This window comes from Vigna angularis, chromosome 11 (assembly GCF_016808095.1).
Source record: "Vigna angularis cultivar LongXiaoDou No.4 chromosome 11, ASM1680809v1, whole genome shotgun sequence".
NCBI lineage: Eukaryota > Viridiplantae > Streptophyta > Magnoliopsida > Fabales > Fabaceae > Vigna > Vigna angularis.
The window spans coordinates 23,808,074-23,825,397 of record NC_068980.1 but is presented as its reverse complement, the minus strand read 5'-3'; the positions used below and the strand labels follow the sequence as shown (position 1 = coordinate 23,825,397).

The 17,324-nt window shown below is 36.6% G+C and overlaps 1 protein-coding gene and 1 pseudogene across 1 annotated transcript; one reads left to right on the top strand and one right to left on the bottom strand.

Annotated features, from left to right (window-relative positions):
* The first annotated feature begins 9,887 nt into the window (after positions 1-9,887).
* Positions 9,888-13,970, top strand: LOC108334240 (ruBisCO large subunit-binding protein subunit beta, chloroplastic). Its single transcript, XM_017569972.2, has 14 exons — positions 9,888-10,235; positions 10,323-10,448; positions 10,608-10,745; positions 10,850-10,945; positions 11,121-11,363; positions 11,448-11,682; positions 11,792-11,961; positions 12,179-12,256; positions 12,342-12,413; positions 12,491-12,595; positions 12,713-12,805; positions 12,885-12,977; positions 13,516-13,639; positions 13,802-13,970. Exons 1-14 carry the CDS (start codon positions 10,041-10,043, stop codon positions 13,813-13,815), a joined length of 1,782 nt encoding a protein of 593 aa, XP_017425461.1. The 5' UTR covers positions 9,888-10,040; the 3' UTR covers positions 13,816-13,970.
* Positions 13,971-14,609: 639 nt separating this feature from the next.
* On the bottom strand, positions 14,610-16,038 carry LOC108333753 (bZIP transcription factor 53-like; annotated as a pseudogene).
* Positions 16,039-17,324: the final 1,286 nt, after the last annotated feature.

The following is a 17,324-nucleotide window of genomic DNA, read 5'->3' as shown; positions in this document are numbered from 1 at the left end:
GCCAATGCAAAACACTTGAACCTTGAAGAAAAACTTTCTCACCCCTGGAACCTTAAGCTTATTGAAAAATCCTTTACCTCCTTACCTTGAGTTGAGATGAACATATATGTTAGGATAAGGAGAATGGTTTAAGTTTGGGGGAGTTTTTGAAATAAGGGAGCATTGAGAAAATAACAAAATGAGTCAAAAAGAAAGAAAAAGAAGAAAGAAGAAGAAGAGAAAGAAAAATGAATTCATTGAAAAAGAATTGGGAAATAAGTTGAGAAGTGGTTTATCCAATTATGAAGCAAAGAGAGAGACTGATGGAAGCTACTCCAGGACATGCAGAAGAAGCTCCAAAACTCAGAGAAGTGGCAGCGGATTGAATGAATTCAGTGGAGTTCTGGATGCACGTAAGGTGTTTGTGAATATGCTGGAGGTGTTTTAGAGTGGCTGTTTGGTAGAGTTCTAGCTCAGTAGGCTTTCCAAAGGGGAAAGAAGCTAGAGGAGGTGCCAGATAACAAAGCACAGAGGTGAACTTGAGAGTAATAACTGGAAATTGGCAGCATTTCTTTACTTCAATTCAAGTTTTTTTTACAAGTGATGAAGCTCTCTATTTATAGAAGAAGGAGAGCTTCTAAAAGGTATTGTGCAAGTTATTTTAAGTGTGCACATGCTGTAATATGGATGGAGGAAGCTTGGGGAGCAAGCTGTAGTTGCCAACTCAGCAAAGCATTTGGAGAAGATGGAGTTGTTGTCTTTGGGCGTTGACGTAGTGCAAAGGCCGTGGACACCAACCATCCATTTGTGCTTCTTTGGTTTTCTTACGTGGCAGCCTTTTGGAGTTGCTTAGACATGGTTCCTCCCTTTTATTAATATTCTACAAAAGCAATGTAAAAGTATTTAGCAAAGAGAACATTCTAAGATTTTTAGAAAGAAAAGATTAAGTCCTTTATTCAACTTCCCTTTCTTGGTCTTAGAGTGAAGTTGATACTTCTTTGGATGGTAAGTCCCTAAAGGGGTTGCCATCATTCCCTTCCTCTTTAAAACGATTTGTCCTCAAATCGGGAAGAAAGAAGAAGCACAACTTTGGTGTTTATTGTCCTCCTGGGTCAAAGATATATCTACAAAAAATAGCAAAAATTAGTATGATGAATGAGATATATGCAAAGATAAGAAGATAAAATGAAGGCCTTTTGACAAAAATTTTATTAGAAGAAGTATTGGCCTTTAATATTTTTTTGAATTCACTTTGTTTTGAACATTCCCCATGATAAAATGAAGAAACAAAGTGATGTTTTTGAGAAGAAGATTCAAGGTATTTACCTTTTAATGAAGAAGTTAACAACATGCATACCTTTGTGTCCTTCTTCTTTTCTTGAAAAGGTTGCTTGTCCAACCTATTTTCTTGTTTTCTTTCTTTTTTAATTTTTTCTTTGATTTTTATCTCATCCTCTTTCACTTGTTCAGGTGTAAGAGGAATCAATGTGATTTTATTGCCTTTATGGAGGAAAGTTATCTTGTTGGTATAGCCATCATGAGTGGAATTATGATCAAATTGCCATGGCCTACCAAGTAATACATGCCCAACATCCATTGGAACAACATCACATAAAACATTTTCTTCATAGGAGCCAATGGATATTGGTATGTTTACCTGTGTGTTTACAACTATTTCTTCATCCTCTGTTATCCACTGAAGCTTATAAGGCTTGGGATGAGAAATAGTAGGTAAAGCCAATTTGTTCACCACTCTAGAACTACAACAATTGCAAGAGGAACCACTATCCACAATTAATGAACAAGTGTTTTCAAATATTTTGCATCTTGTTCTGAATAGGTTTTCCCTTTGTGATTGTTCTAGTTCATTGGTTTGACTTCCAAGAAGTCGTCTTACCAATAATAACTCACCTTCACAAGGTAAGGCTTCTTCCTCAGATATAGAAGTATCTGAGTCACTAGAAGAATCTTCACTTTCACTCTGATGGTCTAAGAGATAAGTAGACCTTTTGTGAGGACACTCAGAAGAATAATGTCCTCTCTCTCCACACTTAAAGCATTTGGTCTCTCTACCCCTTGTTTCTTTTGAAGATTCTTTATGAAAGGTATTTCTTTCTCGCTCTCGCTCTTTTTCTTTACCTCTCACTTTCTCTTTTTCTTTTTCTTGAGGCTTTTCATACCTCTTTGGACTACCCTCCCTCTTAGGATCTGTCCTATAGTCGGAGGTGGTAGGGTAATTCCTTTTAGTGGAAACTTTTCTTCTAATTTGTTCTTCCACTCTCACACATAGCTGCACAAAATCATTGAGATCTAAATAAGGTAAAAGTTCTACCTTATCTCTTATCTCATAGTTAAGACCGCTTTGGAACCTAGCTATGGTGAATCTCTCTTCCTCTTTTATCCCAGCTCTTAACATGAGTAATTCTAACTTTTGTCGGTATTCCTCAACACTCATGTTTCTTTGTTGAAGTCGATGGAGCTTGTCCATGACTTCTCTAGCATAATAGGCCGGGACATGCCTTCTGTGTAAGGTTGCTTTCAATTCATTCCAGTATTGGATGGTGTAGTCGCCATGCATCTTTTGATCTCTTATGATGGATGTCCACCAATAGAGGGCTGCTCCTTGAAAGGTCAAAGTAGCTAAGGTCACTCGCCTCCTATCATCTATGTGGTAGCACTCAAAAATCTGTTCGACCTTCATCTCCCACTCAAAGTATTCTTCTACATTGTCTCTTCCATAGAAGGGTGGAAGGTCAAGTTTAGGTTCCACATGATGGTCTCTATGGTTATGATGACGCCTAGGAGGGCGTTGATAGTGATCATAAGGGTGATAACTATGGTGACCACTATGTTGGGAATGATCATCATGATCATGGTTTTGCCTATGAGAGTGATCCCCTTGTGAATGCCCTCTTTGAATGAGAGTAAGATTGGCGACCATTTGCCTTAGTTCATGTAATTCAGCCTTGGTTCTATTGAGCTCTTCTCTCAACTCTATGTTGTCCTGATCATGATTGGTGTTACCTTGAACACTAGAGTGACTCATGCTTGTGAAGTAGAGAAAGTGTTTTCACAAAATTTGAAAGCCTTGCACAAGTATGAATCAAAACTTTTGGAAAAGAGGATTTGTTTGTAGTTGGTGAATGACTTCTATAGAGATTCTAAAGGTGAAGAAACCGAATAGCTCCCAGGAAGGAGAGGTGAGTCACAACGGACAAGCTTAGAAACCTTGTCCTTCCTTAGCCAGAGTGTCTTCTGACGTTTCTTACCCAAGTTTCTAGATAGAAGTCTTTTAAAACCTTTTTGGAATGTAACGATGTGATGCCCCTAATAAACCAAACGAAGGTTTGTCTATATGGTAGCGCACTTAGCTATCACGGAGACGTAGAACACAAATATTCAACAAGCAAAATAAAGGAAGTATGAAATGAATGGAAAAAGAAAAAAAGAAAAAAAAACGGCCCTAAGTGAAAGTGCAAATGACACTTGGAGCCACTTGACACACTTCCACACTAAGAACTGGAAACTAAACTATTACAATGTTGTATGGTGCACTTGGAATTGCTTGAAAATCATTTTCCCAAGTCACTTTAAGTTTCAAAAACCAAGAAGAAATTACCACAAAGGTTCCGTGATAGAATGCCACTTATACAAAGAAGTGTAAAAGAATTTATACAAAGCCAAGTGTGGCTGTTACAGCAAAAGAAATGAGCTGAAATATAACTCTAAAGTGATGTTTTTCTGCTGCAAAGAAGTGTTGGACAGCCAATGGAAAGTCCTCTTGAAGTTCCCTTGTAGCAAAGTTAGCAAGACCTCCACTCCTTAAGATGCTACCCCTTTGATAAGGCTTAACTGGATGTTAAAACTCCACCAAAATATGATGTTCCAGCAACAAGAATCACAAAAACCCGTAAGTGGTCAAAAGAATGGTGCATCCAAGTTGAAAGCAGAAGTAATATGACAACAGAATATGTAAGTCAAGAAAAGGTGATTTCTAAACACTTTGGGGCTGGAATAAAGGCTAGCACACAAAAGGAACTTAAGATAGGGTCTAGAACAGATTAGAAAAGCAAGAAAAACTCAAAACAAAGAGCAAATTCAAGTGCAGTGAAAGTGTTTGATGAAAATGCCAAACTGTTTGACAAAATGCCACAAAGAACAGCAGATTTTGTGTTTCTGGTTTTTGACCTTTCAAATCTGGATTGCAGGGTTTAAATTGCTTTTTATGATTGCTATACACTTGGATAAGCATATAAATGTATTTGGAAACTTAAACCCAGCTTTTGCCAATCCAATAATGAAAATTAGAAGTATTTCAAATGTCAAATAGCAAGAAAAATGGCCTACTGCACTTGAAAAGTGGCTGATAATGGTGGTTTCAGGGTCAAAATTGTTTGGCAGTGGTGCAAAGGCTTAAGTGAGACATCAAACAAGTGTATATCATCATTGTGAACATGTTTAAATTCTGAAAGAGCAAAGAAACATTCTGCATCCGAAAATGAATGGTCCACTTCCAATTTTAAGAAAAATTGATGGTTTAAATGGTGATTTGGCACATTGGCTGGAAAATGACCAAATGAACAGTATGCACAAGTTTTAAATGGTCAAATAAATTGTTCCTAATGTTCACAATGCACAGAAACAAGGGGAGGCAGCAATTGGCAGTGGCAGTTGTTACTTATGCAGAATAAAAGCACCAAAACTGCACCAAAATGAGAAATGTGGGAAAAAAAATTGGAAACTGCAGTGGTGAAAATGAACAGCAGTGATTCAAATGTTCAAATGCCACTTCAAAAAGGTTTGTATCATCAAATGGAATATGTTGAAACACTTAAACAGCCACAGCAAAGTCCATATCAGTTTTGACTGGTTTAGTTCCAAATTTAACCAAATTTGATGACTGAAACTATAATTTGATACAAAGGCTGGAAAATTACCATTTGAACAGTAACAACAGGTTTCAAATGGCCAATTATACTTGCACAAACAGTCAATCAGCACAGAAACACATTGCAGCAACAATTGATAGTGGTAGTTCCCAAAAATGCAGAAAAATATACTAAAAATTGTTGCAGCTTGAAGAAAACAACAAGTTCAAAGCTGGATGGATCAACAAACATGCAAGAAAGGTCCTAAGCAACTAGATCTAGCTTCAGAAATTGAGCTAGGGAAATAGCACATGGCCTAAGACACACAATGATAGCAGCACGGTGCAAAGCTGGATTAAAACAATGACATATGTAAAACAGATTTTGGAATCAACTCAACTATACTTTTTGGAATTCAATGGTTAATACAGATTGCCAGCACTTGAAACATGTATAAAATCATCAAATACACTTGCCTCAAGCTTTAGAATCAATAAATCTGGACAGAAACAGATTATAGCATATGAAAACCGAAAATGCAGTTTTCTGTAGATTTAAATTGGAAAAATCAGTGTGCAATGGTGTAAGCTCAAATGATCAAAGCTGGACATGGTGCCATTGCTTTTCATGATCAACATATAGCTAGAAACACACTGGACTCAAACAAAACAGAACGAAATCACAGCTGAACAGAATTAAACATTTGACAGAATGAAAAACTGCACTAAAATTGCACATGACCGAGACACAACTGGAACTGATTAATAAAACTTGATTTGAACTCAAACAAACAAAGTGCACCGATTAAAATGAAGAAAAAACACTAAGGAACTGTGAATGAACACAAACATCCACAACAAACACGAAATCAAACCACAGAAGTGAGGAAATAAAAATCAAACAGTGGCAAAACTGGAACAGCACATGACAGAAGTGAAAAATGAATGAAAATGTGACTTATCTCTTGGAGACTTGCGTGGAGAACCTGGCTCTTGATGCCAAATGATGGAAGCTACTCCAGGACATGCAGAAGAAGCTCCAAAACTCAGAGAAGTGGCAGCGGATTGAATGAATTCAGTGGAGTTCTGGATGCACGTAAGGTGTTTGTGAATATGCTGGAGGTGTTTTAGAGTGGCTGTTTGGTAGAGTTCTAGCTCAGTAGGCTTTCCAAAGGGGAAAGAAGCTAGAGGAGGTGCCAGATAACAAAGCACAGAGGTGAACTTGAGAGTAATAGCTGGAAATTGGCAGCATTTCTTTACTTCAATTCAAGTTTTTTTTACAAGTGATGAAGCTCTCTATTTATAGAAGAAGGAGAGCTTCTAAAAGGTATTGTGCAAGTTATTTTAAGTGTGCACATGCTGTAATATGGATGGAGGAAGCTTGGGGAGCAAGCTGTAGTTGCCAACTCAGCAAAGCATTTGGAGAAGATGGAGTTGTTGTCTTTGGGCGTTGACGTAGTGCAAAGGCCGTGGACACCAACCATCCATTTGTGCTTCTTTGGTTTTCTTACGTGGCAGCCTTTTGGAGTTGCTTAGACATGGTTCCTCCCTTTTATTAATATTCTACAAAAGCAATGTAAAAGTATTTAGCAAAGAGAACATTCTAAGATTTTTAGAAAGAAAAGATTAAGTCCTTTATTCAACTTCCCTTTCTTGGTCTTAGAGTGAAGTTGATACTTCTTTGGATGGTAAGTCCCTAAAGGGGTTGCCATCAGAGACTAATGCTATATCATGAAGTAAATTGTTTTATCTCTTAGCTCAAGGTGCTTTGTTGTCCAGAAAAACTAATTTTTCTTCTTAGCCCAGCCACATTACAAGCCTTAAAAAGTCCTTGTGATGGTAACTTGCTTGTGAATGTGTTTGATATTGTGAAACGAACGAGAAATTTAATTTGTGTAACACTGTGATAGTTGAGAGTTAGACACACATCCTTATACACCATTGTGCTTGAGTGAAACACTTTTCTTGGTGAAGGATGGTTCCATGCATTCAATGAAAACATCTTGCGACGTTTGTTGATCTATCAATTACATCTATCTTGTGATTTTAAATTGTGAGCACCATGATTGAAGTTTAGCTTGCTAAGGCCATTTTATCTCTTGAATGTAATTTCCAAGTTGAGCAAGCATGATTGATTTTGTTTATTTGATTGAAACTATGCTTGAGTTGCTAGACCATCGTGATTGAATTGTTTACTACGTGAAGTACTTTTGCTTGAGGACAAGCAAAGTTATAAGTTTGGGGGAGTTTGATAATGCTAATTCTTACCATTATCTAAGCATCATTTTAGTAGCAAAATCAACTCTTCTTTAGCTTATTACTTGCTTAAATCCTCTCTTTTATTTAGTTTTAGTATTTATCTATATTTTGGGCTACATTACGTAAATAATACTCTAATCCCTTGTTTTCTTTGATCTATTTTGATGTTAGGAAGATCCTCCATTACATTGAAGAGCCTCGATGATCCAGGAAGTCATTGATTTAATAGTCATTTTCGCTTAAGCGAGAATAATTTAGCTTAAGCGAGAATTCGGGCAGTATATATACTCACGAGGCAGAAAGAAAAATGGTCTTTGGTTCTTTGGAGGCGCGATTTCACATCTAGAGCTCATGGAGGGCGCGAGGAGCTTGTGGGAACATCTCCTCCTCTTCCTTTGGGTCTCCTTCTTCTTCCATCTTCCATGTTTGTAAGCTTTAGGGTTCTCCAAAATGGAGAACCAGATTCATCTTGTTAGGGTTAGATGTAGCCTATGAACTCTTGTGTAATGAATGATTGTTTCGTATTTATAAATGCCTTTTCTATCTATTACTAGTATTCTTGTTTTCGATCTTAAAGCTTGCATGTAATGGGGACGTTCATGACTTGATTTTGGGGTTATTTGAGCCAGGGATGGGATATGATTCACATGTTGTCTTAGATCCTAGTTCTTAATGCGGGTTTGCTTGTTAGATTGTCCAAGGGATTGGAGTTTGATAAGGAAAACCTAGGCTCTTTCACCTAAGGGATTAGGGCTAGAGTGTTTTAGTGGATTGACTTTAGTAAATTGATAGAGAGGAGATGAAATTGGTTAAACACAAGAGTGCATTGGTGAAAACTAACCTTAACAGTGTCATTTCATACCATTTCTAGTCTTTTCCATTTCCAAGTGCCTTCAATACCAAAGTCCAACCTTGTAATTACTTGTGAATTTATCTTTTTGCACATATTCTTAAATGATGAGTTGTTCTTGAGTCTAGATGAGTTGTTAATCGCACAATTTTCTAGTATTACGAGTCTCTTGGGAAAACGATACCTGGTCTTACCACGGTTTATTACTTGAACGATTTGGTGCACTTGCCAAAGAGATTAACAAGTTTTTGGCGCCGTTGCCGGGGATTCGTGTCAATACTAGACTTTTGTGAGGTTTCTAACTTATGTAGACTTGATTTTGTATATAGAACTAACTCTTTTGTTGTAAATAGATTTTCACTTTTATTTGGGCTAATTTGTGGCTTTAGCCTAGTTGTGTCTAAGTGTATGCAGGGAGATGTTCACATAAGGAGGACTGCAGCCTCAAAAGCATCATGAAGACCCTGAGATTGAAGGAATTATAGGACACAAGGAGACAACTATGTTGAGCATCACAAGCTGCCCCAAATTCTTCCTCCCTTGAAGATGCTCCAAGTGCTAAGTAAAAGATAAACAAGAAAGGGAGAAGAAAAAGAGAAAGACTAGTCACCACCACCCTTTGATGAGAGGCAAGGAACTCAAGCCTAGCAAGCCAAAGTTGATCAAGAGGATTGAGTGTTTTAAGATAGGGCCAAAGGCTCTTTGACCCTTCCAAATAAAGACTGTAGCCTCAAAACAAGATGACATACCAAGTACCGGGGATTGGGTACCCCAATCTAGATACTTGGAACTAGTGTCCTCTAACTAATTAATAGGATGAATGTACTGTTTAAATGGTTAAAGCTTATGGTTGAGCTTGAAATAGGTAATTGGATAAATAGGTTTCACGATTGATGGGTTCACAAAAGTGTGACCTATCCAATTGAAGCCTTGGTCAATAAGGTAAAAATACTATAAATACAACATTAATAGTAATTTGCTTTCACTTTTAGCATTAATGGAGATTTGACTTCAAAGCTTGACCAAATCATTGAGTCGTGTCGAAGAAACTTTTTGCAGAATCTCCCTTTATGGTATTGTTTGAAGTGTAAGGATTGAAACAAATACTAAAAAATCATTATCCGATGGTGTAAATGATTTGTGAAAGAAAAGTCTTATATTTGATTTTAAAAAAACAAATATCATATAATATAATAACTTTTTATCATATTTTATTATATATTCAATATATTAGGATATAATAATTGATTTTCTAATATCTCTAATATACATGTTATCACACAAAATATAACGATCTCACATATACTTTACTTTTATATATTTATATATCTCTTTTTACTAATTTGAGATCAGAAAGTCTTTACGAGTGGATCTTTCTTTTATAATGATTCAAATTTTGATTACATGTCTATAATACGTACCTCGAACCAAATCGAATAATAACAAGTTATTTAAATAAATAATCATTTGTCATATAATCTTAAGCATTGCATAAGTTTTTTCCTAAATTTTGAAACCCCATAAATTATTCCATAATGAGAAAAAAGCGCAACATTATCAGATAGGTAATTGAGTCGCACTTAATGCGGACACATTCATCTTTTAAATCAATTAAGCTCATTTGTAAAGGAGTTACATTTTAAACGCATTAAATCAACATTTTTATTCCTTTGTGATGAAAGCCAAACATAGTTTATAATTATATAATTTTAAGAAATTCTAAACAATCTAGAAAAATAGTGTTAATAGATACTTCTACTTGACATTCTTAAAAAGAAAATTGCAAAGCTTACCATTTCTCAATGCTTGACCTAACCCAAGTGGCAATTCATTTTCCTAACAACCAATGCCCAACCTTAACAAAGAACTCAAAAGTTCTAGAGCATTCCAGTGTACGACAAGTGCAACGGCCCCCTTGAGAATCGAACGGCCCAGATGAAACAGAACCTTCAAGACCAAATCCGTCGTCACCTTCTTGCATTGTAACAATAAAACCTAATCCCTTACCCATTTCCCCACCCTCAACACTCCAAAGCGTTTACGTTATCCACAACGACACTCATCAACCCTCCTTAAACCCTAGCCATGGCTTCCACCTTCTCCGCAATGTCCTCATACAAGCTCTCCTCCTCCGCCGCCATCTCCTCCTTCCCCTTCTCTGGCTCTCGCCGTCAATCCAATGGCGTCGTTCTCGCCAGAAGAAGCCGCAACGCCAGGGTCTCCGCCATGGCCAAGGAGCTGCATTTCAACAAGGACGGCACCGCAATCAAGAAACTCCAGGTAGATGCAGTGTACCCTGCTTGAAAACTCGCGTTTTCAGGTTTCGCAGTTATTGACGTTTTGTATTCTTTTGTTTTTGTTTTGCAGAGCGGTGTGAACAAGCTAGCGGATCTGGTAGGGGTCACGCTTGGTCCCAAAGGAAGGAATGTTGTTCTCGAGAGCAAGTATGGTTCGCCGAAAATCGTTAACGACGGTGTCACTGTTGCCAAAGAGGTGTTTTTTCTTTTGAATTTTTTTATCGTTTATGGTTATTTCTCTTTTTGAATATGATTTACTTTGTTCTGCCGGATAGAATTTTATTTGAATCTCGTGTTTAGGTGGCTAGTCGTTTGTGTTTCTATTGATTTTATTTGCTGAATTTGGTTCGGGAAGGTTGAATTGGAGGATCCCGTTGAGAATATTGGTGCCAAGTTGGTGAGACAAGCTGCCGCCAAGACCAACGACTTGGCTGGTGATGGAACCACGACATCTGTTGTTCTAGCTCAAGGCCTTATCGCCGAAGGTGTTAAGGTAGGTTTGTTTGTTGTTTTATTGAAAGTATAGAGTAATAGCTACTTGGTTTGGTCTTGGTTGTTATCATGTATATAGGTCTCATTTTTTGTCAATTTTCGCAGGTTGTCGCGGCCGGTGCCAACCCTGTTCTCATCACTCGTGGCATTGAGAAGACAGCAAAGGCTCTGGTGTCTGAGCTTAAGAAGATGTCAAAAGAGGTGAAGCATTTATCTGAAGCATTTATCTACCTATTATTTAAATACAAACGTTGTTGTGTGTTTTTCTGTAAGCATGACACGTGGAGAACTATAAATTTCCCATTTTTTGATATACTTATTGTTTGCTCATCCTTTTTTGTTGAGACATGATGAGATTTCGGTTGGGTGATTGCAGGTTGAAGATAGTGAGTTGGCAGATGTGGCAGCAGTTAGTGCTGGGAACAATTATGAAGTAGGAAATATGATAGCTGAAGCATTGAGTAAAGTTGGTAGAAAGGGTGTTGTGACCCTTGAGGAGGGAAAGAGTGCCGATAACAGTCTATATGTCGTCGAGGGAATGCAATTCGACCGTGGCTACATTTCTCCATATTTCGTTACTGACAGTGAGAAAATGGCGGTTGAGTATGAGAACTGTAAGGTGTGACATCTGACTGTGCTCGTTGTAACTTATTTTTATTTTTTAATTCCTTGTAGTTTTAATTTTGTAATGTATGTTGTGCAGCTGCTGTTGGTTGACAAAAAAATAACCAATGCTAGGGACCTTTTCAACATACTGGAGGATGCTATTAGAAGTGGATACCCTATATTGGTTATTGCGGAGGATATTGAACAGGAAGCTCTAGCAACTCTTGTGGTGAACAGACTTAGAGGGTCACTGAAGATTGCAGCACTTAAGGCCCCTGGATTTGGAGAACGCAAGAGCCAGTACCTTGATGATATTGCAATCTTGACTGGAGGTCTGGAAATTTAGAATTTTCATGTCTTTTTGGCAATGGATATGTTTTTTCCATCCTCTTTTTGTTTCCTGATGTTGATAAGAATGTGTTTTCTCAATTGGTTTTACAGGTACTGTAATCAGAGAAGAGGTTGGCCTTTCTTTGGACAAAGCTGGGAAAGAGGTTCTCGGATTTGCGTCCAAGGTGGTACTCACCAAGGATACAACAACAATTGTTGGTGATGGAAGTACCCAGGAGGCAGTGAACAAGAGAGTTGCACAAATTAAGAACCTAATTGAGGTCTTTCTTTCTTCCCCCTCACTTTCTTCCTCTTCCACCATAATGTTAGCACATGCAAACGTGGCATGCGCTGGATCTCCTTAAGAAATTTCACAGAAAGCAAGACTAATATCATATAGTTAGTTTTTATGTGCACTGGGTGAAATTTCGCGCACATGAGATAGTATGTGGCAGCTTCATTCTTCATGTTTTAACAATACGATTATTTGCGATACAGGCTGCAGAGCAAGATTATGAGAGAGAAAAGCTGAATGAGAGAATTGCTAAATTGTCTGGTGGTGTGGCTGTGATACAGGTAATGGACTCACTAAAATGTGTTCATATTGTAGTTTGGTACTATGGAAGGTTTATCAATTAGGGACATTTTTCTACATGTGTAGGTTGGCGCACAAACCGAAACAGAGCTCAAGGAAAAAAAATTGAGAGTTGAAGATGCTCTTAATGCTACAAAGGTGTCCTTTTCTTTCCCAAAACAGTTAGAACTTTTTGTATTCCTTTTCTGTAAGCTAAATACTTTGTTGACTTTCAGGCAGCTGTAGAGGAAGGTATTGTAGTTGGTGGTGGCTGCACTTTGCTGAGACTTGCATCAAAGGTGGATGCAATCAGGGATAGTCTTGATAATGATGAAGAAAAAGTGAGTCATTTACTTGATAGTGAAAGAATACACGTTTCGTGAATCTGGTTTAATACTTTTGTCTGGGTGCTGGGAATGCTCTTGATAAGGCTATAAAATTGTGTTTAACTGTTGCAGGTTGGGGCTGATATTGTAAAAAGAGCTCTTAGTTACCCTCTGAAATTAATTGCCAAGAATGCTGGTGTCAATGGTAGCGTTGTCAGCGAGAAGGTACTAATATTTGCTCCATTTACAATTCTCTTTCTCTTTCTCTATCGATGTGGTTGATGTGACTTGTGTTGTGGTTTAGGTATTGTCCAGCGACAATCCAAGATATGGATATAATGCTGCCACTGGGAACTATGAAGATTTGATGTCTGCTGGGATCATTGACCCAACAAAGGTGATTTGGTGTTTGAGTATCATTAGTTTTAATTTTACTTGTGTGACAGATTGCAAGTAAACTGTAATTGCAGGTCTAAATTACTGACTAATTTACCTTTGGCTTGCTTTAATGTGATGGTGTGAACTTTCTGAATGACTTTCAAAACATAGGTCTTGGGACTTGTTTTTTTTTTTTTTTCGTGTTCGTGCTAAACCTGAGATTTCGAAATAATACATGTGTTCATACATGGGTGTAAGTGGATAATCTTGTACGAATGCCGATTTATCTCTCTCCCCCCACAATGTCTATGAAGAGTTGTGCACATTTTTAGAACATTGTTTTCCTACTTTGACCAAAGTTCTGTCAAGTTTATATTTGTTTATCATAAATCAAAAATTGGATCTCTACTTGTAACTTTTTCTCATGTCTGTCTGGAGATGCATCAGTACATCCTATCACATCTGAAGCAAGGCCATGCGGCATGTTTCTGTAATCATCGTCTATGTAATAATGTTATGTGTGATTTGAAGCTGAGTTCTCAAGCATCTTTGCGCAGGTCGTCAGATGTTGCTTGGAACATGCAGCCTCTGTTGCGAAGACCTTCTTAATGTCAGATTGCGTGGTTGTTGAGATAAAGGAACCTGAGCCCGTACCTGCTGGAAACCCCATGGACGGTTCAGGTATGTAGTTTCAAACGGACTATATCTATTTGTATACTATGGTGTATTTGGGCTAGTGTGTATCTCCAACAGGAATCTTAAATTCCAGTTTGTTTTTCATAACAAAAGTCTAGATTTCAGGTATCTGGCGCGTACATCTGACCTTTGGTTTGTTTTGTCCAGGATATGGTCTGTAGATCCACGGGGAAGTTCAGTGAGAACAGATTTTTTTTTCTCCGGATGAAATGCAGAATTTGGTAGCCATTTACCTGTAGTAATGAATCAGATAGTGATGCACCCCATGCCTATATTTTTTTGAAGTTATTAATAAAAAATTTTGCGAATTACTTCAGATTTTATTTTATATAATATTGTTTTTCCCCCGTTTACATAGTCTAGCTGAGATAAGTAAATATATTGGTTAAAAGTTTTTATTAATCAAATGTCTAACAGTGAACAGTTGCACTATTATGTATTAGTAATATTAAACATTTTTAATGTAGAGATATATTGAGCCTACACTTTTTTGGACCGATTTATATACGGTAGGGGCTTTCTTTAAAACCGTGTCATTTTGTAGGCATGCCCATTTCAAAATTAAACTTATCCTGTGTTTTCTGTTTTTAAAATTTTCATTATTGTTAATAAAAGCGTTGTTTTAATGTCCCATGCTCTTCCATTTGCTTGACTTTGGTGCGTACTAGATAAGAGTTAAAGTTGATTGTTGGCCCAAAACTAACATTATTTAGTGGATCATTCAAAGTTTTTCAGTTTTTCAAATTGTAAAGTTGAATTTAGCTTGCCATTCTCTCGTAACTCGACTTGACATTTCCTTTCCGCGGTGCTTTTCTCAGAAGAATTAGAAATTAATTTGTGAAAATTGTCAAATCCCGTACCCGAATGTGTTATTTGCAAATTAAAATTCATACCAAGACATGAAAATGTGAAAATAATTTCTTTGTTTAAACCCTGATTTGTGTTGTATCAATCTCAAGTAGATTTGTGTTGTATCAATCTCAAGGAGATTTGTGTTGTATCAATCTCAAGGAGATTTGTGTTGTATCAATCAACGTTTTTTTTTTCGGTCTTTTTTTTTTCTCAATCGAGTTCATAAAAATGTGTATTAATTGGTTCCTCCCAACCACAACACGGCTCATACTCTTATTCAGTTCCTTTAACACTGACTGAATTGGTTTCTCGTATCATGAGTTTCCTTCCCCAGAAACATCACGATCACTCCAAGTCTTGGAGGGAACCAACTAAGGGGCAGACTGGATAAAATTCAGAGATTCCCAAAGGAGAATCACTGCTCCGAGGTGGAAGAGAATGGCCAAGCTGAAGTGTAGGACTACGATTAGGCAAAGGGGCATGTGGGTTAATACTAATACAGACACTAATAAAACACATGACAAAGGTTACCACACTAATAGCCCTAGTTAATTGATTAAACTAATAAAAATAAAACCCACGGGACGAAATGGAAACATAGAGGAATCTGTCACGACTTGAGGAGAGGATCTGGAATATTAGGAATTTCAACGGATAAACCTCCGACCTCTTCAGCAATTTCAAGGATAGAGTTCAAGAAGCGCAATTGTTCAATCAGTTCCATGGTCTGAGCCCTCAAAATGCGTTTGCTGATTCGGTCTCAGCGCGCGCTTCTTCTTTGGCCTTTATGTTCTCCACAACCTTCTTGTTCGCACCTTGCAATCTGCTAACCTCATCGGTCAAATCTTCCAACTGTTTCTGCTTCCTCATCCGCGATTGCCGCGCGGATTCGTGGTTCGACAACATTCTCTTCCGCTTTCTCTCATCGATTTACGAATCAACTGCCTTAGATCTGCAGCTCGTCGCCGAACGTTGAATCGACGTCATTTCCAACAAGGAGATGAGATTTGATTTGATAACAGAACAAAATAAAAAAAAGGAAAGCTAATGGAAATAGGGATCTAATTAATTATTGGAATAATAAAACATTAATTAACAACAAAGACATATTGATTTTCTGGGGACTAATTGATTCGGGGCAAGAAAACCCTAGATTTGAAAAAGGTAAGCTTTTGGGGGACTAATTGATTTTTTGAAACGAGAAAGGATAATATGAAAGAAATGGGGAAAATCGGCGGCGAGCTTGGCGGTGACCGGTGGCGCCCTGACTCGTGGTCGCGACTCGCGACAGCCGGGCTCGCTCAAAAGGCTATGGAGGAACAAAAGAACTTCTCTCTCGCGTGAAGCGTGAAGAGAGTAAGGAGAAGGGAGAAAATAATTACGGTCATGATAAACACTTTTTATTTAAATAATAAATTTCACGTAATATAATATTTATACATTAACATATAATATGTAGATCACGTAGTTAAACGGTGTTAAAGAAAATTTAATGAAAAAGATTTAATTGATTCATTTTTATAAATTTATGAATTTGATTGAGACAAAAAAAATAATGATGACCCATTTGAAATTGACTGACAAATACGAACATCAATGGTTTAAACCTAATTTCTTCATACATATATGAATAGTGAAATAAAAAATTGTTACTATTTTGATGGCATAGTACTGCTATTATCATAGTATTCAGTTAATTTAATATGGATAATTTATTTTCTTAAATTTTGTTTTCTTTCCGTGTTTGAATTCAGTCACGTGAAATCTTGTTTCAATGTCTCTAAGGCTTTGTTACTTATGTATTTGGAGGAGAGTGATTGAGAGGATTTGAAGGTAAATTTGTTGTTGTTTATTTGAATGAATTTGGAGGTAAATGAGTGTGGATTTGGAAGTAAATTTTTTTAATGTGTTACGTCAATCAAATCCTACATTAATTCTTACAAATTTTACTTCGAAATTCACTCTCATTTACCTCTAAATCCACTTAAATAAAACAACAAAAAAATTTACAAATCTATTCAAGTGAACAAGGCCTAATGGAACACAAATCTTACAATAAAAGAGAAGGTGGAATAAGGTGAATTGAAGGTAAGATTTTGATTTTTCAAACTTTTTAGCTATTGGAAATTTATATTTAGAATACCTTAAATTCGTATAGAGTTGTAATTACAAACATCAGAGTTTGCGATTATCTTCAAGATTATAAATTATTATTCTAAATTGATTATTACAATCATTAATACAAAATAAAATATACAACAAAATAATTAAGAAAAGGAAAAGCAAAACTTCAAAGGATGAGAACATACCTGCTTTGAGTAACCATATATTTTCTAAAAGATCACAAAGAATGAGATCTTAGAGATGAAAAACATTTCTCTTATTAAACCTAATAGTTTGAACTAAACTCCAAATTTTAGTAGCACCATCTTAGAACATACTTACAGAAATTTAAACCACATCAACCTAAGTTTATTACATAATTAATTTTCGTAACTTTTTTGCTTGATAACATAGAACTTTGTTCATTGTATAAAAAGAAGCACTGATCCATTAAGAAAAAGATCCATTCTAAAATTAGATCAGAATAATCAATTACAATTTCTAATAATAGAATATTCCGTATTTATAATAATAGATTATTCTATAAAGTTTATGGAGAAAACATATTTCTTTTATGATAATTAATTGTGATATTCAATTATTAGAAAGGCATATGGAATAGAATAAGTGAATATCCTTTCGGCCTTTTGTCCTTTAGATTTTGACATTATATGAGATTATATTCATTGTCAACATTTATATTTTTGAAAATCTT

What these genes read in the sequence shown, in the direction of transcription:
- LOC108334240 (XM_017569972.2), top strand. Translation starts at nt 10,041, where the DNA reads ATGGCTTCCACCTTCTCCGCAATGTCCTCATACAAGCTCTCCTCCTCC. An exon ending in GTGGTGTGGCTGTGATACAG is followed by an intron (nt 12,257 to 12,341) that starts GTAATGGACTCA and finishes CTACATGTGTAG; the next exon opens with GTTGGCGCACAAACCGAAAC. An exon ending in ATGCTCTTAATGCTACAAAG is followed by an intron (nt 12,414 to 12,490) that starts GTGTCCTTTTCT and finishes GTTGACTTTCAG; the next exon opens with GCAGCTGTAGAGGAAGGTAT.